At 34.7% G+C, this 25,167-nt stretch overlaps 1 protein-coding gene across 4 annotated transcripts in view; it reads left to right on the top strand.

The window, feature by feature from the left end:
* Nucleotides 1–25,167, top strand: part of LOC150095396 (ubiquitin-protein ligase E3C) — a 662,747-nt gene that overhangs the window by 264,319 nt on the left and 373,261 nt on the right. For all 4 annotated transcript variants that reach the window (XM_090409807.1, XM_090409808.1, XM_090409810.1 and 1 more), the window contains exon 12: nucleotides 5,564–5,650. In XM_090409807.1, the coding sequence (XP_090265933.1) occupies nucleotides 5,564–5,650 (87 nt within the window). The remainder of the gene's footprint in view (nucleotides 1–5,563; nucleotides 5,651–25,167) is intronic.

Here is a 25,167-nt window from a genome sequence, read left to right on the forward strand (position 1 = left end):
ACACAACTGAGCTACTTGTGTATGGAGGCTGTTGACTTCATATCATATAATTTATCACATAATGCACAGCATTACACTTCATTTCAAGAGTGTATATTGCTATTAATTTTGGGAATTCTATTACCCACACTGGTTTACACCTCCATTGAGGTCTCATCAGTAGGAGCTAGACTCAGCGATAGTGAAAGGTAAATCAATGCTAAAGCCATATTTTCCATATACTGGGAGCAAAATATTGTATCAGCATATTATAAAAATACTCTGAATCAGAGATAATTCTAGAAAATTTTGCCTCATTGGAAAGTATAATGTACTTTCTAGCCAAAACCAAAAATGCTTTCACTATGCCTGATGAGAGAGAGTCCATCTTACATATTCCCCACATCATGATAAGAGCGCAGACCTCACATGCTTCCTAACTAACCGGTGTATAAACCACACTGGTTTACACCTCCATTGAAGTCTCATTAGTAGGAGCTAGACTCAGCGATAGTGAAAGGTAAATCAATGCTAAAGCCATATTTTCCATATACAGGGAGCAAAATATTGTATCAGCATATTATTAAAATACTCTGAATCAGAGATAATTCTAGAAAATTTTGCCTCATTGGAAAGTATAATGTACTTTCTAGCCAAAACCAAAAATGCTTTCACTATGCCTGATGAGAAAGAGTCCATCTTACATATTCACCACATCATGATAAGAGCCCAGACCTCACATGCTTCCTAACTACAACCTTATTCAGACTTCAGGAATGATTGTGAGCTCTTCCATTCCACCAGCCATAAGATGTAAAATCTCACATCTCTCTATACTGTAAGATCCTCTTTCCAACTTGCATGTTTCAACTTTTTAAGTGGACAACATCAGATGCATCTATAAATATGAATAATGATTTAACACTTTAAAATTATATATTTTTCTCATATTTCATCACTTGTTACCTGGATGTCATCTGAGAGGATATATTATGGAACAGTAAAAAAACATTGTTACCTCACATTGCATGTCTTTACTATTCAAGTCTCAGTAATAGTAAGAGTATGTGCTAGTAGAGTTGAAAGGAAGCAGTAAATAGTTATGAATATATAAGGAACATATGTACATCATTAAGATAATGGTGATTTCTTCTCAGAACTTAGATGTAGATCTACATTCTGAATGATTTCAGATTTTATATGGTGAAGTAATGTTTCAAGTTTCCATGAAGATATAAAATTTAACTTGAGTGGCTTATACTAGTTTGGTTCCAGAAAACTAGTGTCATGGGATATGAAGTCGGATTTATCAGTTTCCAAATATTTGATTTAATCTATGTGTTCTTGGATTCTGATCTCAGCAGAATGGCTGATGTATCTAAAATAAGATGATTGACAAGAACAAAGTATTCGATGTACATCAGGAAAGGATAGAGAAGATAATTTATCCTTGGCAGAAGGGAGAAAAAAAAAGAACTTATAAAATTATTTGATGATGGTACATAGATTAAATTTGTTGAAGGACTTTCCGTTTTGCTTTATGGTAGCATGTAGCAACTCCTTTAATGTCTGATTGTGATATTGTATTCCAGATATTAATTTGCTACAAATGTTCAGTAAAGGCTTAGAAACCTAGCGGTGGTAGTAGACAATTAGTTTAGGAGCAAATTGCAAAGGTGGTTGTCATCACATGGGAGAAATGTAATGCTGAAGAAAACACCGACTTGTAGGAATAAGGAATCCAAAAAGATCCAATGGCAGTAATCATGAAATGGTATCCGATATAAGGAATTGTGCATATGAGGACTGGCTGAGAGAATGTGGTTTTCAAAGTGTAATTAATAGATGAGAAGAAACATGGTATAATTTGTTGAATGGTAATGATCTTCTTCCATCCATAATTACCAACACAGTACTCTAAAGAGCTCTTCAAATCTTACAGGAAGGTTTCCCTGAAGGCATTAAATAAGTTAACAATGTCTCTCATGCACATTATTTCACTTGTTTTATATAGACAAAATTTAAGGAATTGCTATGGGTATTCCCATCTCACCTGCATTAGCAGACTACTCTATTGAAAACTTGGAGAGTCATAGTCTGATCATTCTGAGAGGTTGAATTATGACACTGGTTTACACCTCCATTGAGGTCTCATCAGTAGGAGCTAGACTCAGCGATAGTGAAAGGTAAATCAATGCTAAAGTCATATTTTCCATATACAGGGAGCAAAATATTGTATCAGCATATTATTAAACTACAGTTTTTTAAATTAAAAAAAAAAATCCTTGTACAACTGCATGAATTAGTCTCTAAATGCGAATCAAATAACTGCCTTCTGTTTCTGAATACTTGTATTCTTCTTCGTGCGTATGTGTGTGTCCCACACCACCACCACCACTTCACAAAAAATATTCAGTTTTTCTTTCTGACAGAAATTTATTTTACTAGCTACGATATTCATATTCACATCAATGATCCCTTACAGAAAATGCATGTTATCAAACTCATGTACTGAACTTGCTCTGTCAGTCCTGCTGAATCCCATCTGTTCAGGGAACTGAACAATATAACAGTCACTAACTGCTAATTGATGGATGGATGGAATGATTTCTATATTTACTCCTTCCAACAGATAAGGCTCAATAAAACAAAGCGAGCTATTTGCATCAGAGTTTTGATAATGTCCATCTTCTGTGACGGATGAGAATGTGAAGACAAATGGATGTATTAAGTAAGAAAAGTAGGTTTCCAACTATTCAAACCCCAAATTTGGTTGCATGAAACTGCTCCAAATTTGGAGCAGTTTCATCCTTTCATATTCACATCATCTCATCCTCTGCACTTCAGCCCAACAGCCAGGAAGCCCATTTCACCCCACTAGGGTACATTAGTTAGGACTTCAGGCTTATCTCAGCTGACATGCTTTAGCCTCATTACTTAGTATAGTACTTGTGTGCACATATTATATTGTGTTCATTGATTATGTCAATTTGACTTTGCTGAAATATTGAAAGTATTAATTTAATTTGTTTCAGTCAATATATTATTCTGTATTGTAATTTCCTTAAAAAAATGCACTTATATGTTAATGTTCTTTAATATGGCAATTATTCCTTTCGATGACTTAATCATCTTTACCACATAGCCTCTAAAGCTCTCCACTATTAATTCTAAGCTCCAGCTTCATTGACCACCTGTAGCAAATTATCTTGTATTATATGCATCCATAATATCCTTAGTCTAAAAATGCATAACCTTGAGCTAAGAAACATATCAATGGCAGTTGTTATGATTTTCTTATATAATTTTATATTATTTATTTCTTCTGTTTGGAACTTTTTATATATAACCCACAGTTTATTTTACTTTCTCTCCATTCACATAGCAGCTATTTTAAATAACAATTAATAGCAGCCTACTTTCAGCACTGAATAAAAACATCATAACTTTTAATTTGGGTGCTTCAAACAAAAAAAGGGGGGAAAAAGTGCCTGAAAGAATAAACATATACAGTCTCCTTTTTTACTGCTCTGATTTCAAATTATTATTACTTTCTTCATCCCCATGGAGTCGCAACACACATTGCAGGAGGTCAACACTAGTGAACACAAAGTTTATCATACCACTCCTTAAAATCATCCACAGTCAGCAAATTCGCCACCCTCTCAGGCAATGAATTCTGTGCTCCTACTACTCTTCATGCACAAAACTTCTTACCCTTTTTACTCACCACCACCTCCTTTTGCAACTTCCAGGGATGGCCTGTAGTCCTTGTTCCTTTTCCTCATTCTACCATATGAAAAATCTTCTCAGTGTTAAATAACAATAGCTCTTCAACAACTTAAATATCTCAATCATTTCCCACCCTTTGCCTTCTATCCACCAAACTCTGCAGTCTGCATGCCCTCAGTCTACCCTCATAATCAGTGTTGTACCGTCCTGACATCATTTTTGTTATCTGTCTCTGCACCCTCTGAGTACAGAAATACAGATGTAATCTGGATTTCTTTACCAGATCTGAGTACAGAAATCCAGATGTAATCTGATCAAAGCTTTTTACAGTGGGAGCAGTACACTTTTATCTCTCATAATTAATGTTCTCCTCAACATTGTTGAGGTCTTCACAATCTTTGCAACATGTTCTCAGAACTTTAAGGCTCTATCTGCATTCACCCCAAGATCCCTTGCTTCCTCCACTTCTTCCAGTATAACTCCACCAAGTGAGTATGAAGCATCTCATCTGCAGATCCCAAATTTTAAAACATTGCATTTAGTTGCATCCTTCCAGCCTTGTCTACCCTACCAGCTTATTCAAATCCCCTTGAAGAGCCAAAACGTCTGCACTATTACTAATAATCCACCCAAACTTCAAACAACTGAACATCTCCCTGTATCTTTACGTCATTGACATAAAGGTTGAAGAGCAATGGTCCCAGGACTGAACCCTGTGGAACTCCACTTGTAACCTTTCTACTCCCTGATACTGCTCCCCATATACAACTGATTGATATCAGAGAGTTGTATATGGGGAGCATTATCATAGAGTAGGAAGGTTACAAGCAGAGTTCCATTACAACTCTTTGATATCAGAGTTGCACAATTGGGGGGGGAGGGCATCCAAAAAATGACAGTGTATGCTTTACCTTCATCTGTTGCTCTTGTTATTACTCTATTGTAAAAGGTCATCTTGATAAAGGGGGTAATAGATACAGCTGGTGTGAATGTTGCAGATTACTAAAACAAGAGCACCCTTTAACAGATCCATGCTGGCCTGCATAAATATTACCCTCATCTGCCCAATTCTGTATATGAGTTCTTTCCAATTTCTCCAAAATCTTAACTACAGAAAGGACTATAGTTTGATAGCCCCATTCTACCACCACCCTTATGCAATGGTACTATCTTACCCTCTTTCCACTCTCCGGTAACCTGTCCCATTGCAAAACTTTCATTAAACGGCCAAGTTAAAGGCACAGTCAATTCATAGCACATACCCTTATACCACATGGTGAACTTCCATCTATTTCCCCCTGCCTTATTGATATTTAGTGTACTCAGTATTAGAAATACGTCCTCTTCATTGACCTGTAACACTTCAGCACTCATTATCTTTCTAGGAATAACAGATGAAGAAACACTCTAATAAAGTGATCATTAAATAGCTCAACTTTGTCATCCGCTTTGGTCACCAAAATCCCATTTCACTCAGCACGATAATCCATCCACTGTCATTTTTCCTCCTACTCCCCACATAGAGAGAAAAATCCCTTGAAATTCTCCTTGGATTGCAGTGCTAGTCTCTTCTCATATTTTAATTTTTCTCTCCTTACAATCCTAGTATTGTAAGGAGAGAAAATTTCAGGCTATGAAAGTGACTTTCTTAGCCTGAGCCTTATATTCCTTATGCAAAACGAAAAAACAAATCAGAAGGTGCTGGTAGTTTAGTTAGGAAGCAAGACTATTTCTTTTTCTATACTTCCTGTGTGTTCTTAGACTAAGTTCTATCATTGCTGATATTAAACTGCTGGTTATTTTAGAATTAAGTTTTTTTTTTTCTTTTCTTTTCTTTTTTTTTTTTCCCCAGGCTACTTTATACTCTAGCATTTAAGCCTAGTTTTCTGCAAAAATTATGGTTGTCAGTTACCTTCCTTTCTACTGTGCCTGTATTTGGGTACGTAAGTAAACTTCAGTTTTTAATTTCTTGTTTGTTGATGCTATTTAAACTAGCTGAAGATTAATATTTTGGATCTAGTTTGTTAATGACTATAAATAACTGTTTTTTTTTTTAATCCAGTTTGTTTCCTTTCATCAGACAGTGATGATGATGAATATTGAAAGTAAAATGATACAGCAGAGTCACTATTACTTAAAATGGTATTCTTGCTGAGTTTGAGTATTCTTGAATGCATTTTGGCATCAGAAAATCTCTGCCAAAACAAATTTTAAACATGTTTGGTATTTTGTAGGCATGTGGTGACATCCATTACGAATATAACTTAAGCACTTCTCTGTCTACATCTGCTCTCTGGAGTAAAATGTTTATACTGTGCATATAACAGAAGAAATTTTCCAACATGTCACATGGTCCTTGTCTTTCCGTGGATAGTTAAAGAAGCAGGAATGGCACACGCTGATCACGAGTTCTTAAAAATTGCATGAATTCATCAGTTAAGCGAGGCAGTTATACCAATCAGCCAAATGAAGCCCCATTGTGTAATAAAATACATGAAGAACATGGGAGCAGATTAACAGATCAGACATGAGTAGTATTGCTGCTGAATGTTTTGAGTAAGATCAAGAATTGATATCAGTCTTTTTTTTAACCTCCTGATATGTAACAGTTCTAAATTCTGAGACATATACACAATAGTAAAAATAAGGAAAAACATAATACAGGCAATCGTAAATTTGACTTATACAAATTATCCTGAAAGGGCTGGGAAAATGGTGAATTATTAAAATTTTGATTAGCCTACCTACATTATTTGCACACCATCTAATGTCAGTTTTCTACAAGGCAGACAGCCCACATGGTACATGCATGTGGATCTCAAATGCTATTAATTATGTTCATATAAATCAAAATGACTTTGATTAGTAACACTGTACGATGGTCAGAGAAGTTTTTTAAATACAAAATATTCTATTTTGTTGAGTCTGTAACAGGAGTCCCTAGCAAACTCCACTTGCTACAGTCAAATATGCAAGCATATTTGTCATAACCTGATTATAGCAATAAACTATTAAAAGAAATTATTGTAACATGTAATATAGCCAAATAACAAAATACTATTTTTACTTTTCAAAATTAAGTTTCACAAGTGCTTAAGGGAATACAACCTGCATCATTGAGGCCTTGGTCTTCATTACTTATGGTAAATCCTTCCCCAGATCTCATATATTCACCTTTTATTGGTTCTTTTTAATTAAAATTTCACTGATCTTGCAGCTTTGAGTTACTTCTCATATGCCACCTGGCTTAATCAAATGCCCTAAAAAAAAAAATCTCAAACAAAAAGCACCTGGCAAAATTCATCCAGTGTCTGCCATGCCGTTCTGATTTTTCTATCTTTGCAAATGACCTCACCACATATTTGAATCAATTAACGATTTCTTCAAAGTTTCCCAATGAAACTCCAAGGTTTGGTTCTTGTTTTCAAACTCATTTTTTCTTGAATTGATTTTGTGTATTTGAGCGTATAGTTCACCTCTGAAAGCTGCTGAACTTTGATTCTTTTTCAAACTTCTTTACACACTTCTCTTTTCAGTATGATATTCAATGTTATCCTGCTCAAAACTAAATATGAACACTTCCTATTTCAAATTCACTGCATACTCATATCTTGAACCAGTTTTATGATATTGCTAACAAATGGCATAGTCCATGAGACATATACTCTTTAAATTTGCTCTTACTCCAAATTTAACAAAACATTTCTGTATCTCGTATTCATTTTTTAATTCTTGTTAAGGTTTCTAACAAGGAGCAACTTTTCTTTGTTAGTTACCTTCTCAGATAGCTTGAAAAATTCTTCTGTAGAATTAATCCTTAGTAGAATCTTAAGTGGAACCATAGGCACATAAGAACCATTGTTCAATTCACCATTTTGATGTTTGCCCACGTTAACCTGGTTGGTATAGTCTGTTATTCAGTTTACGTTCCCACTTTGTATTGAACAGTATAGCTAATCCTTCTTTTCTCTGATCATTATTGCTGAATATAACATCTTATATTTAGAAGATGCTCATCAGTTTTTATTGATTAATGGTGCTATTGAAGCTCTTATTAGCTTCAATAGTACCAAGTACGTTGAACTGTCCTTTTAGTTCATCTGCCAGTTCTACTTCATTTCTGATCAATAGGTTGATGGTGCTAATCTGGAATTCTTCTTATTTTTTAGAACTTTAATTTATTGTTCCCAAAATTTATAAAAAATATTGTGAAATTTATAGTTGACCTGACAGTTTTTGCAATACATAAGCAAACTTCTCTTTGAAGATGAGGGTCACGAACCATCTGACATTTACCATTCAGCACAGAAACAGAGCAACTTCGGCTTACTTTCATCCACCAGATTTTTTTGGCATGAATATTTGTATATATATTTACCTATTCATGTAAACATGAATCAATGATATGACATTTGACATTGAGCATTTCTTTTAAGTGAATGGTTTATGATTCTGATCACTTGCCTTAGTATCCCATAATGCAAAGCACATATCCTTAAGGGTATGTATAATGCTTATATAAAGGATAAAACCAAATATATAATTGGTAGCATAGCCAAGTGAAAAAACTTCCATCCACTTCAGTGGTATCTCGCTAATCCAAACCTCTTTAGTTCAAACTGCAGTTTGAAAGAAAAAAGTTTTATTTATTACGTATTATTATTTTGTGTACTGTTATTTTTATTTAATAATTATTATTTTAACTATTATTTATTTTATTATTATTACAGTACAGTATTTTTTTCATACTGTCGATTGTAGTGTTATACCGAGGGCCTATTTTGTGTTCACGTTTACTTTTTTTATACTGTACAGTATGTACTGTATTGTCAGCATGAATCACAAATATACACAAAAAGAGGAGATTGAAAACGTGCATAATTTGGTTAAAAATATAAATCCAGATGTTGAAATTTCACAAACAGATGTTACAGAATGGATTACAGGTAAAACCGAAAGTGAATTCGAAATCAAATCAGATGCTGAAATTATAAATATGACGCTATAGAATAAATTAGAAGATGACGATGAAGAACTTGAAGGAAAAAAAAGTAAAACATGTAAAGGCAGCTTACAATTTTAATATGTGTATAGAATGTGCTAAGCAGAATGATACGCCATTCCACAAAATTTTGTTGCTGATGCAGCTCTGAGAAGAAGCATTCGAAAAACGTTTAGCTTCCAAGAAGCAAAAGGAAATCAGTGACTTTTTTTACAAAGAAATAAAAAAAAAATTTTTTTGTGTTGTGTACAAGAAAGTGATATTTTTTATGCAAATTAAGTTATGTACTGAATTATGCAATTTTATTAAATCGGAATCCTCAACAATACAGGTTCATACAAATTAAATTTTTTTACTAAAATAAACTTGTGTACTGTATTTTTTGTTTTACATTACAGTACAGTAGTTTTTTTTTCTATCAGTTACTTCATTTATTTACAAAATTAAATTGATGTACCATTAGAATCTGATTATTTTTGTCTTAAACGCTAGTTATTGTTGTATCTTGGGGGAAAATTTGCTAATCTGAACAAGCACAGTTTTTATTAGTTCGGATTAGCAAGATACCACTGTATCTCTAATCCAGAGAATTTTAATAATAAGGTGTTGACACCTTTTGGCAACTGGTATATGGTGATATGACTTTTGCATTACTTTCACCTTAGTATCACCACCTTTGGGTCTAGCTCCCACTGACAAGACCTCAATAAAGGTCGAAGCCAGTCTGGGTAGTGATTCTTTCCATAATGCATAGCATTATACATTCCCATAAGGATATGTGCTTTACATTATGGGATACTAAGGCAAGTGATCAGAACTTATACCACCTTTATCACGAGTTGCCCCAGTCCTGAAATATTTCAGGTGCAAAATTTGTTTGCCGTACTTGGATAGAGAATTAAACCAAATATGTAATTGGTATCATAGTTTTATGTTCCCAGAAGATGGCAACGTAACATTGTCGAAATATAGGACGGTATCGATTAAAGTTTTTTTAATTAATATTTTAGTATACGTTGTCATTTCCTGAAAAATTTAAAGTCACATGTAACCAATGTATAAGTTTATCTACAAGAATTGTTGGTCCTATTATATAGCACAGTTTATAATTTTTAACAGTTGAAAATTTTTTTAGCAGTAGTACAATACTGTACTGCATTACCAATTACCAACATTCTGACTCTGCTAAAATAGTATTCTAGCGATTTAGCATACTGCAGTAACAACTGTATCATGCACACTTTCGTATTATTTCAGCTTGATGCAGCAAAGTCATGGTTGCCTTGCAATTTTTTATTTTTATATTTCATTACATAGGAATATCTTTTATGTACAACTGGGAGAGTTAATACAACAAAGCTTGTGAACCTAACAAATGTAAATGATTAACGCTAGAACAGAAACTTGAAATTATACACTCCATGAAGAAGGAACATTGTATGCTGAATTAGCATGTGACAGAGGAATGACGAGCTATGAGTAAGAATACTAATTAAGAAGAAAGATCAAATAAAAAAAACTTGGACTAGCCACAGTATCTTATTTGACAAAAATGATCATTAAACATAGAAGCTCTGCAGTGGATAATATGGAACGTCTTTTAATGATATGGATCCGCAATTAGAAAAAATTCCATTAAGTTGGATGACAATTCAAGCTAAAACAACTTAAGGCAGTAAAAGAAAAACATGAAAATGAAGATGACAGGGAAACTTTTTTAGCAAGTCGTAGCTGGTTTTATGACTTGAAAAAAGTATATGTGGCTCCATAACATTTGAATTGTAGGTGAAAGTGCTAGTGCTGTTCATCCATGTAACCTCCTTTTTCAATTCACTTTTTTAATTCATGCACATTATCAGTATGAATGTTGACAAAATTGGTTTCTCTTGAAAGAAGATGCCTTCTGTACTTATTTAATAGAAAAAGGAAAAGTCACAACTATGATATAAAATTTCAAAAATCTGTTTTTGAAACTGAAAGAAGAAGAAGAATGACTTTGGAAGAATAACCTTAATGAGTGCTGATGGTCAGAAGCAGAAGGGTATATCATACAAGTGAGGTTAATGCTGTGACAGATACTGATGTGGCAACAGAGGTGAATGAATTGTAAATTTTTAGGATATTGCAAAATCTGAATGTAAATACAGCTAGATGGGATATCAGCTCACATTTTGCAAGAAGATGCAAGGTAACTGGCACTCACTCTTACTAGGCTGCTTAATTTAAGTCTCAGTTATTTTGCATATGGAAGTTCTAAGACTGTAGGTAGCAAATTAGAGACTAATCAGTATCTCAGATGTGGTGGTAAAAGTACTGAAAAATTGATCACAAAGAGAATTCAAGAATAGGTGAATAATATGATACTCTGAGGGGAAGCATGGCTTTGTGAACGGTTGGTCATGCTTTAGTAATTTACTGACTTTCTATAATGGAGTGACAGCTGAGTTGGATAAGGGAAATGCTACATTATAATTCTGCTGGATTTTGCAATGGCACTAATAGAATACCACAAGGAGCTCTGTTATGTGAATTAGAACAAATGGGAATGGATATGACACAGGTCATGTGGATAAGAGGGTGGCTACTGGACAGATATTAAAAAGTGGTATATGGAGGAGCAAATATCTAGGAGAAAGCAGGTCACTAGGTTCAGTGCTAGGACCACTATTTAATTTGTACATAAACGACATATTCAATTTACGAAGGCCCAAACTCTTGGTCAAAATGTTGTGCACAGTTGATTTGGGAATCCCCAATGGCACTAATAGAATACCACAAGGAGCTCTGTTATGTGAATTAGAACAAATCGGAATGGATATGACACAGGTCATGTGGATAAGAGGGTGGCTACTGGACAGATATTAAAAAGTGGTATATGGAGGAGCAAATATCTAGGAGAAAGCAGGTCACTAGGTTCAGTGCTAGGACCACTATGTAATTTGTACATAAACGACATATTCAATTTACGAAGGCCCAAACTCTTGGTCAAAATGTTGTGCACAGTTGATTTTGGAATCCCCAATGGCACTAATAGAATACCACAAGGAGCTCTGTTATGTGAATTAGAACAAATCAGAATGGATATGACACAAGTCATGTGGATAAGAGGGTGGCTACTGGACAGATATTAAAAAGTGGTATATGGAGGAGCAAATATCTAGGAGAAAGCAGGTCACTAGGTTCAGTGCTAGGACCACTATTTAATTTGTACATAAACGACATATTCAATTTACGAAGGCCCAAACTCTTGGTCAAAATGTTGTGCACAGTTGATTTTGGAATCCCCAATTCATCTTCAATCAATCTCATGGATGATTTCGGGTTTTCTTTGATGAAATCGCACACTTTTTGGATGTTAACTTCGCTCAGTCCAGTTTTTGGACGGCCTGGCTTTTCCTAGTCCTCAAGTATCATGACCTCTTTGAAATTGCTTAAACCACTCGTAAACTTGAGTATGGGATAAGCATTCATCACCGTATGCTTTTTGAAGCATTTGATGCGTTTCGGTAAAACTTTTACCAAGTTTAACACAAAAGTCAATCGCAGCTCTCTGTTTGAAACTCATTTTCCGACCGTTCGTCAAAAGACACTGTCACTCTTGGCATTATAACTCGGCTTCTAATGAAACAAATGTCATAAACATTTGACACAACACTAATGAAGGTTGCCACTTTCAACAACAAAAAGATACAACAGGTGGCGTCACTAGTTTCTTCTATTTTCGAAAAGTTCGGTTTCTTTTTGGACAGAGTGTGTAAAAGGATATATTTAGTTGTTTGCTGATGATTCAAAATTAGGTTGACTAATAGTTAATCAAAATGATATGGAGAGCTTGCAGGATGATTTAAATAGGTTGTCAGTATGGAGAAAAGATATTGAGTATCAGTTTAATGAGGAGAAATGTGAAGTTATGCATTTTGGGATAAATCATTTACAAGATGTATACCACATTGATAGAACTGTGCTCCTGGAAATAGATGAAGTTAGAGATTTAGGGGTGGAGTTAGACAGAGAGTTGAAGTTTAGAGGACATGTTGTTAAGGTAGCTTATAAGATTACTTGGCTATTGAAGAACACTAAAAAGTAGAGATAAGGAAATTATTCCTCTTGATAAGGCCTTGATTCGTCCAAATCTGGATTACTGTGCTCACATTTGGTCACCTGGGTTTCTCAGTGATGAAGTGGTGGAGAGGATTCAGAGGTGAGTGGCCTGTGGAATGTTCCTTATGAGGATAGACTGAGGGTGTGTGGTTTGCAGGAGTTGTCCAATAGGTGAAAAAGAGATAATATAATTGAAACATTTAAGTTACTTAAATTGTGTTATAGGATTGATTAGGGGGAAATGTTTCAGATCTTGGTTAGAGAATGCAGAACAACAGGTCATCTGCAGAAGTTTAGTAAAGGTGTGGTTAGTAGGGTTGTGAGGACTAGAGTGTGGACAGTGGTGAATGAATGGAATGGGTTGCCAGAGTGTTGTGAGTGCATTGTCTGTTAATGGATTCAAGGAGAGGTATGATAGATTGTGTGGATAGTTCGGGTTTCTCATGGTGAGTCTTCAGACTCCATGGAGGTGCTCATTTAATAATAATAATAATAATAATAAAGTGTATAATGTGATGATGATAAAAATCAAACTCTGCTCTTTTTTATTCAAAAGGAGCACATGTTTCTCTTTTCTGTATGAATCCCAGATAATTATCCAATGGGGGAAGAACAACAACAAAAAGTTCAAAGAGATGATAATTATTTGTTAATTTTTGATTTGATATTTCTTAGGTTTCTTGATAATTTATCAACATGCATTGCAAATTTTTAACACTTGAGAAACCTTTCAGTGATTGTTCACTAGTAATCATAACCAAATTAGGCTTTATCTTCTTTTGCAATATTTTTATTGGAAGTAACAACTTTTTTATGTTTAAAAGTATCATTTTTATTTTTTATTTATTTTTTTTTGATAGATTAGAATTTCGATGTTAAATATATTGAATCACAGCTCCATCTTTTGAATTGTTGCTTTTTCAGATGACAATGTACATAACCGATATTTTATATTTATCAGAAATTGTAGGTGTACATGTTGGGTCATAAGAAAGCTTCATATACTAATGAAGCACATTTTGTTGTTTATGAGTGAGTGACCAGAAAGTGATTTTTCCCCCATCCTTTGATCCCACACCACACAAAATATAACTACCGCACAAGTGGTAGTAATATTTACTGTAAACATATAATTATATACAACAGATAATATCTAGAAAGAATAATTAAATGGCTATTTTAGGAATTACATAAACGAGCTCAATAATATTCTCTCATAATCTGCCTTTTATATTTAAATTCAATACTGAGAAATAGCAAGAAATACTTTATAAAACAAACTGAAAATGGCATTCAGATAAAAGTTCTGTAGTTTCACTTGGCCATGTGGAAATTGCCTTGGCAGCATTTATTTTATCACAGTTCAATATATCATCTTTTACTTAATTTTATTTTTCTCACTCATTCAGTCCATCTTTTAAATTCCTTAAATATATTAACTAAAGATCTCACTTGACCATTATACTTGAATATGTCTTACAATTTCCTTAATGCATCTATCTTTCAGTTTTCTAAAGTAGGCACGAAGAATAAATACACTAGCAGTTCCAAATGGATTTCCATTATAGAGACTTTCTTTACTGCAGATTCCATTTTTTTTCCCCTTGGAACATACTAGGATGGTCTGAAAAGTTCTCGGCCTCGACCATAGATGGCAACACTATCGGCAAGATTTTTTTTTTTCTAAGTTGGTACATTTGTCATAATCAAATTTACAATTGCTTACAATTCTCTCTCTCTCTCACTCTTGCTTCTTTCAACAACCCTTTCATATCCTCTCTCATACTGAACTTATCACTAGTTAAGTCATTAGTACCAGCTCCAATTATGATCTATAACCCAACTAACTGGATAAAAAAGAAAATGGAGAAATTACTTAAATCAGTCACTTCTTGGCTCAAAGATATAGTTAAAAAACTTCTTCTATACTAAACTCATTTCCCGAGAATTTAAGGTTTACCCAAGATTCACAAACAGAACGTAACACTCCAGCCGATATTTGAAGGTATCATCCAGTCAAGAAACTAGCATCAACACTCAATGAGTAAAAACACACAACACTTTGTAAAAAAAAACAAAAGACATCACACTGGAAAAAAGTGATTTATTAGTCAGTTTTGATGTCTCTGTCCTCGTCACAAATGTCTCAATCAATGACACAATTGTTCTTTTACAAGACAAATTCCCTCCCGATATCACAGCGCTCTTTGCACATGTACTATAGACTGGCTATTTTGTGCTTTGTTTGTATTTCTACCTACGAGGGTGGTCTCAAAAGTTCTAGGCCTCAACCATAGATGGTAACACTATCTGCAAGATATTTTTTTTTTCTAAGTTGGTACATCTGTCATAAGCATCCATGTGAAATTTCAAGTCATTCTATCAAGTAGTTTGTTTTATACAGCTGTCTGAAGCAAAAGTGTTGTCTGTATCCCTTGAAATGGATAAAATTGAGTATCATGCAGTTATAAAATTCTTTGTAAAAGAAGGTTTAACGCCAAAAGAAACTCATTCGAAGTTCATTAAAGTTTATGGGCACTCTTCTCCTTCGTTTTTGACAATTAAGAAATGGGCTGCCAAGTTTAAAGATGGCCGTACCAGCCTTGAAGATGGTCCACGTGAAGGACGTCCAAAAAGTGTAACCACACCGGAAATCATTGATCAACTGCACGATATGGTATTGGATGAGCGGCAAGTCAAAGTGCATGAAATTTCTGAGACTATAGGCATTCCAAAAGAACTGGTAGAATATATTTTGCATGAAGAATTGCAAATGAAAAAGCTTTGCGTAAGATGGGTGCCGCACTTGCTCACAGCAGATCAAAAACGCACTCACATGAAAATCTCTTAACAGTTCTTGGAGCGTTTTAACAAGAATAAAACTGATTTTGTGCATCAATTTATTACTGTGGATGAGACTTGGATTCACCATTACACACCAGAATCCAAACAGCAATCAAAACAGTGGACAGAAGCTGGTTGTTTAGCGCCAAAGAAGACAAAGTCGGTTCCATCAGCAGGAAAGGTCATGGCATCGGTATATTGTGATGCTAAAAGCATTTTGTTTATTAATTATCTTTTTTCATTTTGTTTATTAATTATCTTGAAAAGGGTAAAACAATGACCGGGGAATATTATTCCAATCTTTTAACCAGACTGGAGAAAAAAATTCGTGAGGAAGACCTGGTTTTCAGAAGAAATAATCATCTTTCATCAGGACAATGCACCTGCCCAGAAAGGTGTTTTGGAAATGGGAAAATTAAGGGACCTGCACTGTGAATTGTTGGAACAACCACCCTATTCCTCAGATTTGGCTCCTTATGACTTCTATCTCTTCCCAAAACTAAAACTCTTCCTCGCTGGTCAGCGTTTTTCTTCGAATCAAGAAGTGATTGCAGCTGCAGAGGGGTATTTTGCAGCTCTTACTGAGAACCACTACAGGGACAGGATCATGGCATTATACCATTGCTGGAATAAATGTATTTTTGAAATTATAAATTCGTTTTTTTCATTGTTAGGCCGAGATGTTTTCGTACCACTCTTGTATAAACTTGCTCAACAGTTAACTATGTTTCTTTTACCCCTTACTGGCAACTCCTGTACTTTTATGAAAAAAAATTCTGTTCATTTCAAATCACTATTTAAAAATCACATCCTTAAAAATACAGATATAATGGATATTCTAACAGATATTCAAAAATTAATAAAGTTGAGTTTTCTTCATGATAACTTTGAATGATTGATTAAAATTTACTATGCATGCAGGTTACTTTACATGGCAAGGAAAAATCTACAGACAGATTGTACTACTGTGGAGTCTCTCCTCTCGCTTTAGCTAACTTTCACATAGCACACTTAAAGTACTTACCCCATACAAGCCTTTAGTGTAGTTTTGTTATGTTGATGTGTTTGTCATTTGTCCCCACTGATAAGACACTTTGGATTCTTTTGCTACTTACCAACAACCATCACCCCAAAATTAATTTCACAGTAGCAAAAGAATCTAATAATCGTTTACCTTTTCTTTATACGTTTGTCAGCTGCTTTCAGATGATTAACTAATGGTACTGCTATGGGTTCCCACCTCAGCTAATAGTTACATGGATCAGTTCAAAAATAAAATACTTACCACAACTACATACAAGCCCTGTATGGTTACTGTTTGTTGATGATGTGTTTGCCTTTTTGACCATGTGGGCAAGACACCTTGAATTCTTTTGTTACCTACCTAAACAGCCAACACCCCAAAATTCACTTGACAGTAGAAAACAAATCTAAATAACAGTTTGTTTTTTCTTGACACACCCGGAAAGATATCTATATAAACAATTACATCATCATCCTGCCAAACAGTGCATTATTCTTAAAACACACACAGGGCTAGGGCTATTGTTCTAATGATACAGCTCTTTCCACCGAACTATCTTCACCATACTTTCCTGGCCAGTGGCTACGGCTCTTAGAAAATAGATAACATACTACATGGCCCTCTTACTCCCCTCCCTTTTTCAAACATGCAAGAACAAAACACCACTATTCTTTTTACCTATGTCTGAGTTACATCAAAAGATAGCTAAAGTACTAATAAAATATAACCTTTGCACCACATTCAAATCACATGTTACGTTAGCAAATTTGATCTGCTCTTGTAAGGATAAACAGCTTTCCCTGTCATATCTTGGAGTGTATGAAGTTCCATGTGACAGACTTGGATGTGCCTACAGTGGATAGACAGGAAGATCTCCTAACATCTGCCTTGGAGAGAAAAAAAAAAAAATAACATTCACTATGAATACTATTGCAAGTCTAGATTGGTGGACCATTTTGACATCCCTTCACACAGGATTAGATGGAAAAAAACCAATGTACTATATTGAAAGGTCTGCCATGTCTATGAAACCTTTTTCTAGCCTGAACAAGTATGGTTGCATTAATTTGCTAAAAATTGGGGAGATTGTTATCTTAAGATCAACTTCTACATAGTTATAAATTAATGATGCCAAGAAATTGTAATTGTAAATATAAGTGTAAGCAAACAAAGTTTTCACATGAAGTATCTTCACAACTGGGCTACTTGTATAAAGATACTAATGTTAAATTCTGAATGTAGGGAATTATAATATAATAGTGTTTCATTCAGAATTTAACATAGTCTGCCATTCCCTGAGCCAAATTTGCTCATCAGACAAATAGTAAATTATTCACTTACTGATGTATATTCAATAATTATAAAATAATTGTATGTTCTAATAGTTGTTAGTTATTTATCCTCTACTAATTCTTTGTAGAGTATATATATCCTATGTGAACTGTGCACGGAAAATCTGAACTTAGTCCGCTTATATAAACCATTGCCAAAGACATAGCCAGTATAACAGAAATTATGTGCTGTATGAAATTATGAAGTTATTCACCAGCGAACATTTTGGCGCTTGTTACTATGCCGAGCTAACGAAGATCCAAGAAGCAGATTTTGGCGCGAAGAAGGGAGGAGACATGCGCTGTTGAAGAAAGGGAGAAACGAGGTGCGAAGGATAGAACCGGGGTTAAAAAGACGGGGGGGGGGGCTCCATGTTTTTCTCTTACTCTTTTTGCGGGCTCTTGTTCGTATCCTGATTCTAATTCCCTCATCTTGTAATTGTGAAAGACGAGAGGCATGACAGGGATTGCCAAGGAAACCTGAAGGATAGACAATTTTAGAGCGAAGCAAGCATTAATTCCAGAGCCATCAAGAGCATTAGGGTGAATCTGGATCCTATCGAACTAAAGTGACCTAAGAGAGAAAGCTATTGAGAATCAAGGAAGTGTTTTCCAGAACACGTGATAATAGGCAAAGTATATCAACCATTCCGGTAAGGAAATCCTTTCTATGTCTTTTGCGAATGTAATTACAGTGAAGGAGAAGTGTATTGCCTTAATGACAGTTCAAGTTTGAACGTGTGATATCTTGAAGCTTGTTCCAAGAGAACGTGATATAAGTTAGAAACTGACTTACTTAGATTTACTGTAATAGATTGACAGTACTATAGAATTCCTTGGTGTGTATTTAGCGATATGTGCTTTGTATATCCTGAACAGGTAAGCAGAGTCGACAATTGAAGTATTTTGAATAGATAACCTTTGTCTAAAAGTTGTGCTTAGAAGCTTATAACTCTAAAAAGGGTAGAAATCTATATGTTAAGAATTTAACCATGCTGAATATACTCTACTGTGAAGTTACTATTGTCTTAATAAGAACTTCTTTATTTCATGATCATTTTAGTTATATTTAGATCTTCTTTGATTAATGTAAATTCATGTATTAGTGTATTAAATGTTTTTATTTAAATTGAATCTTGTGCTTACCTGAGTTCATTTCATTGCACCGCTCATTTTAACAGTTCGGATCTAAGCGGGAACTCTATTTAATGTGAAAGTAAGGAAAGATTGGAGAACCACGACTGCTATATAACTTAACAGTAATTTGATTAAGGAAGGTTCTGTCTTATTTAGATTCATCTAGCATTGTATCTGCTGATGAATGATTTCTTAACATTATTCTTACAATCATGGACATGATGGTGCAGTTAAATATAAATTTTCTTTGTGTTCGAAAATGGAATCGATCAGCAGAAAGAATTAGGGAATTACCGACCTCGTCGATAACCTCCCTTATTGTTTTAACTCTTGTACAGTATTACCCATATAGAGATTAGGCCTAGACTGTCTCGTGACTGAATACCAAAAATAAATTGGAAAACTACACTAGGCAAAAAAGAAATCACAACGAAGAAGAAAGTCGTCACAATACCAATGACTTCGCATTAATTGCTTTAGTATTCCATAATGAAAATACACCTTTTAGAAGTGTATAATGCTATGCATTATGGGAAGTGCCACTACCCAGATTGGTTTTGACCTTTATTGAGTTGAAAAATTAAATGGATGTTCATCATAGGCCTAAAATAGTTAGTATAGGGATCCTGATAGTATTTGGAGAAAGAAAAGACAGATTATATAAGAGATGGAGAAAAGGGCTTCAGCTCTTTTATATCATCATATAGCCAGTGGCTATTGTTTTTTATCTTTTTCACCAGTCTCATGCAGCTGAACAACTAAAAGACCAGTTGACATTAAAGTGCAAAGATGACTGATACCCAGATGGTTAGCCTTATTTGAATTAACTGCCTTAAATTAGCTTTCTCTGCTTGAAATTGCTCTCCAGTCATCTCTGCAGTTGACCATAAGACCACATTGAACTAAGAGGATGGTATCATTAAAAAAATCCTCTCATAGTAAAATATACAGAATTTTATCTCCCCCTCCCTCATGAATATTGCATAATGTGGGAGTATTGCATAATAATTACCAGATTGGTTTTGACCTTTATTGAGGTGAAAAAGTAAATGGATGTTCATCATAGGCCTAAAGTAGTTAGTATAGGGATCCTGATAGTATTAGGAGAAAGAAAAGACAGATTATATAAGAGATGGAGAAAAGGGCCTCAGCTCTTTTATATCATCATATAGCTAGTGGCTATTGTTTTTTCTTTTTCACCAGTCTCATGCAGCTGAACATCTAAAAGACCAGTTGAATTTAAAGTGCAAAGATGACTGATACCCTTATGGTTGTCAGATGGTTAGCCTTATTTGAATTAACTGCCTTAAGTAGGCCTTCTTGGCCTGAAATTGCTCTCCGGTCATCCCTGCAATTAGCCGTATGACTATATTGAACTAAGAGGATGGTATTATTTAAAAAACCCTCTCATAGTACAGCAATCCTTTTGATTAGTGCATCTAATGCATTCTTTAAAACAGACGCATTAATCGAAAACGGCACTAATCAAATATAATAACATATGGGAAAAAGTATAATTCGTTCCTCAAATTTCTTTTTTGAACCTTAATTTTTTTTATAAAAGAATTAAGTTATGTCTCAGAGCCTAGTCAAAGGAAATCCATGAAGCTGAAAGACGATAAAACTTAATCAGAATATAAATTTTATTATTCTACTTCTTAATCGAGCTAACGTAGTTTGGTGGGTATTTTGTTTCTTTTTTTCATACAACCAATGGTATGGTTCTATTGCCTCTTCTGCAAATTTTACTACTTCTCTCTTCATCATTGTCAGCCTCTAAGCATTGCTTAAAAACTTCGATTGTACGAAAACTATTTTCAAATTATTTCTGTGAAATCTCTTTTGGCTGACTATCAGTGGTTAAATTTTCTTGATATTCTACAGGATCTTCCAGTTGTGCATCTAAATTTAGCAGGTCAGAATCACTCAATTCTTCAGAATGAGATTTAATTAACTCTTGGACGTTATCATTGAAGGGGAGAAAGAAATGATGGACGTACGAATTTGTCGTCAACACATGAAATCAAGTGCTTTATAGATAAAATTTCCCAACTATTATACAAGTAAAATAGTTACCACTTTAAGAACTACAATGATCAGAAAAGAGAAGTTAATTTTCCAACATGTAATAATAAACACCTCATCCCAGAGTTGTTTATTATTATATATTACATAAACAAATCAATCCGTTGATTACCCTATTATCATTCTGATAATAGGTTAATCAACGGATTGATTACCCTATTATCAGAATGGATTCTCCTTTTTGTGACATGCACAGGGGTGTCGAAGGGTCTCGAATCTGTGGGCATACTATAGCAGTCGACATAAATTTTGGCGATAAAAATTTGGAACATAGTGTACATGGAAGTCGTGTAGTATGCCATTAAAAATAACTTTGTAAAATGTTTTAAATCAGTAACTAAATTAATTTCATTCTGGTGAGCGATTTTTTAGAGTTTGCCATAAAAATGTATAGATAGAAAATTTTTAAAATCTGTAACATTTATTTTTAAGATTTATATAGGCACACTAATCGAATTTTAGAGGTGCACTAATCGGGAGCACATTAATCGAGGGATTACTGTATAATATACAGAATTTTATCTCCCCCTCATGAATCTTGCATAATGTGGGAGGCCTACACCACCTAACTAAAAATTTGCTACTTCCTAGAATGCTTCTTTCTAAATACAAAAATCGGCTGACTGAACAATAAAATTTCCACAATACAATATTGTAAAGCATTTTCTCTCTCTCTCTTAGAGGAAGGGTGGCAAGTAAGTTGCCAGAGGTGTTTTTCAAATCCATGTTCCTAACTTTTGATAAATAGTATTTTAATTCATTAATGATAAAAATCAAAATTCTCTTTCTATTGCTGACGGGGGGGGGGGGGGTACCGCAAAAAAAAAAAAAAAAAAAGACTATTACCAAATCTGCAGGGCCAGAGGACAATTGTGGAATGCTTGTTCTACTGTTTCCAACCAGGAACAGATTTTGCAGATTGGATCTCTGATGTTAAAATACCTCCATTTGATGGCATTTACTGGAAGGAGACTGTATGCAATTTTCTAGGCAATACCTCTCCTTTTAGGGTATTCTTGAGACTTCAGTTAGTTATGAAACAAAGTGTTGTTATCAGTATCCAGCTGTGGAAGTTCATAGCAAAATAGAGTAATGGTTTCTATATACCAAATCTCACTTTTATTAATGGAAAGAATGTCAGTGCCAGAATGTTATAGCAATCTTCAAGTTAAGCACAGAATATTGTAGTATTCAGGAACAATCTCAGCTTTTGCACCATTTATAATCATTTATTTTAACTAGGGGAAGATGAAAACCAGTAGTACCAGAGGAGGTCTGTATATATGTGAATAGTCTTGCAACATTTTATGGATTTTTTAAGAAGCTCTATTATTTAAATAGCAGAATTTTAAGATTAGAAGCCCAAAGCCTCCATGTTGCTTTGATAGTTGAAGAAATTCATTTTTAACTTCTTGGCATTGGCTGGACCAAAAAAATTGCCCAGGTTTCTTATATAATTGCTTTTCTTCAGCATCTGTAATGTCTAATATTTATTATGTACAACTGAGCATGGAAGATTATGGTTTTTAAGTACTATGACTTTAGAAGATAGGAAAGTGACCCAATTCTCGAGTCTTCTAAGATTTCAGTGTTTTTGTACATAAGTTCGTGAACTGTTAATATTGGATAAGTGGAGAAGGGAATTCCAAGTATAGTGGGGGATTCTCTCTTATTTTTTCTCAAAAGGAATGCCTCCAAGATCACACTATCGAAACACTTTTAATTTAGTTTTGTCTGCATTAGCAGTTAATCCACTGATTTTGTTGAATTTTTCCAAAATACCAAAAAAGATGTGTTTGGAATCATTATCCTTCAAAGTGCCTACTACATCATTGGCATATCCTAATACCTTATTTTCCTTTATAGTTGAAGGAACTGTTTTTCCTTGCACAGCACGTGTATTGTCAACTTCCTACAAGAAAGGTTCAAGAACCAATGCAAAGAGTAATGGACTAAGAGGGGGCAACCTTGCTTGACACCTTTTTGAATTTTAACTGGGTCTGATAGGAACCCATTTATGCTGGAGGTTGAAAATTTCGAATTTGTGCATGAAATTCATATATGTTACCTTGACAAATTCAAGAAACAAGAATTTGAAGGAAAAAAGATTGTAATTTCATTCCATTTTTGAGTTATGTGACTTTCCAAAAATGGAACACTAGGCAAAAACATTGCTATATTGTACACAATGTATAAAATCCTGCTATCTCTGATACCTGCTATTGAGTGTGATATTCAACTGAACACTTCACATGTAAGGCAACATCACATTTTTCATATTGAAAAGTGGTGTTCTTATGACAATCAGCACAGTGTGTTTGCTTTTCCTGCTTAACTATCACATGATTCATGGCATCATAATCTGAGTCATTGTTATTCTTCTGAGAAGGTCTTCCTTGTCGGCCAGGTTCTGAAGGATGACCATGGGTCTCCAGATAATGGCATGCCACATGTTGATGAAACTCCAGAAGATCCATTGGCTTCTCATCATGTGCTTTATGCAGTTGCCAAGCATTTTGTAAGACCAATTCAAAACAAAACAAAAGATGGCTTGAATACTATTTCTTTCTATGGATTGATGCACGATACTTATCAATGTTTTCATCAGCTCTGTGTACACCTCCCATAAACTGGTTATACACTTCGATCATATTTGGCTGCTGAACTTGGATCTTCTTTTTCTGTTTCTGGGAATAACGATTGACAAGATGCAAAGGATTGATACCAGCATCAGATGATGCAACAGTCACAGCACTGTTATCATGCCATTTGCAGACAATATTGCCTTTGCCATCAATTCAATAATCGAATGTGCCTCTTTCTTTTTTTTTTAGATCATTATCTGATTCCAGTGGAACTTTGTCAATGCGATCTTTTCTCACTGTACCTGTTGCCTGATGTCCCATTGAACTGAGCTTATCAAGAAGTCCAATACTGGTGAAAAAGTTGTCGAACACAAAATGGTATTGTCCAGGGTGTGCCTCACTAAACTGAAGGACAGCTGATCCACTGACATCGTATTCCTCATTCTTAGTATTTGAGTTTTTTACCCTGATACAGCTGAAACCAACAAATGTAGCCTAGACTTGTTGCACCACACCAAAACGTATAGCCAAACCAAGTAGGCTTTCCCTGAATAAATTGTTTCCACTCGTGACGACCAAAGGAAGGAACCATGGATTCATCAAAGCTGAAACATGTTTCATTTGGAACAAATTTCATACATCTCTCATTTAGTTTGCTTATGAGAGGTTGCAACTTGGAAAACTTGTCCATTGGGTCCAAATTTGCATTGTCAGCAACATGCAAATGAGAAAATATAGTTTCAAAGTGGTTACATCTCATGGCAGCACTAACAAGTACATTATACGCATCTGTTCTATGCTCCCAGAACATGCGTCATCTAGGAACTGAGACATAACCACTCAAAAAAATAATTCCCAGAAAATTTGAATTGGGAATTAGTCAAGCCAAGATTTACACCCTTACTTGCAGCGTATAAGTTGGAGTACGTGACAATGAGCTCAACGACTTCGTCATCAAGAAAAAGTTTCAGAATTTCTGTGGGAGGAGTTCTCATTTTGGTGAAGAAATCGTTTGGTAGTTGTGTAACTCTACCTGCTATGGGCTGTGCATTTAGGTCACCTTTTTTCCATTTGCAGACAATTTTTGTGAGTTTCTTTCTCTTTGATAGAGTAGGTTGTTGCTGTGCAGTAGAGGTAGATGCAACTTCATCGACGGGAGAGTCATCTTTAGGTATGTATGAGAGATCATATGGGTCAGACTCAGCATCAGCGCCATCTTGAATAAGATAAGCAGGTCCTCATCAGAAACAGGAGCTATAGCAGTTTCAGGTGGTTGTATCACTATGGCATTTGCTTCTGTGCTGTCATCTGTCTCTAACAGTTCAGTTGTTTCATGTAAACTTAGAG

The sequence above is a fragment of the Typopeltis vanoorti genome, chromosome 20, assembly GCF_054136105.1.
Source record: "Typopeltis vanoorti isolate ZY-2024b chromosome 20, IOZ_Tvanoo_1.0, whole genome shotgun sequence".
In the NCBI taxonomy this organism is placed as follows: Eukaryota; Metazoa; Arthropoda; class Arachnida; order Uropygi; family Thelyphonidae; genus Typopeltis; species Typopeltis vanoorti.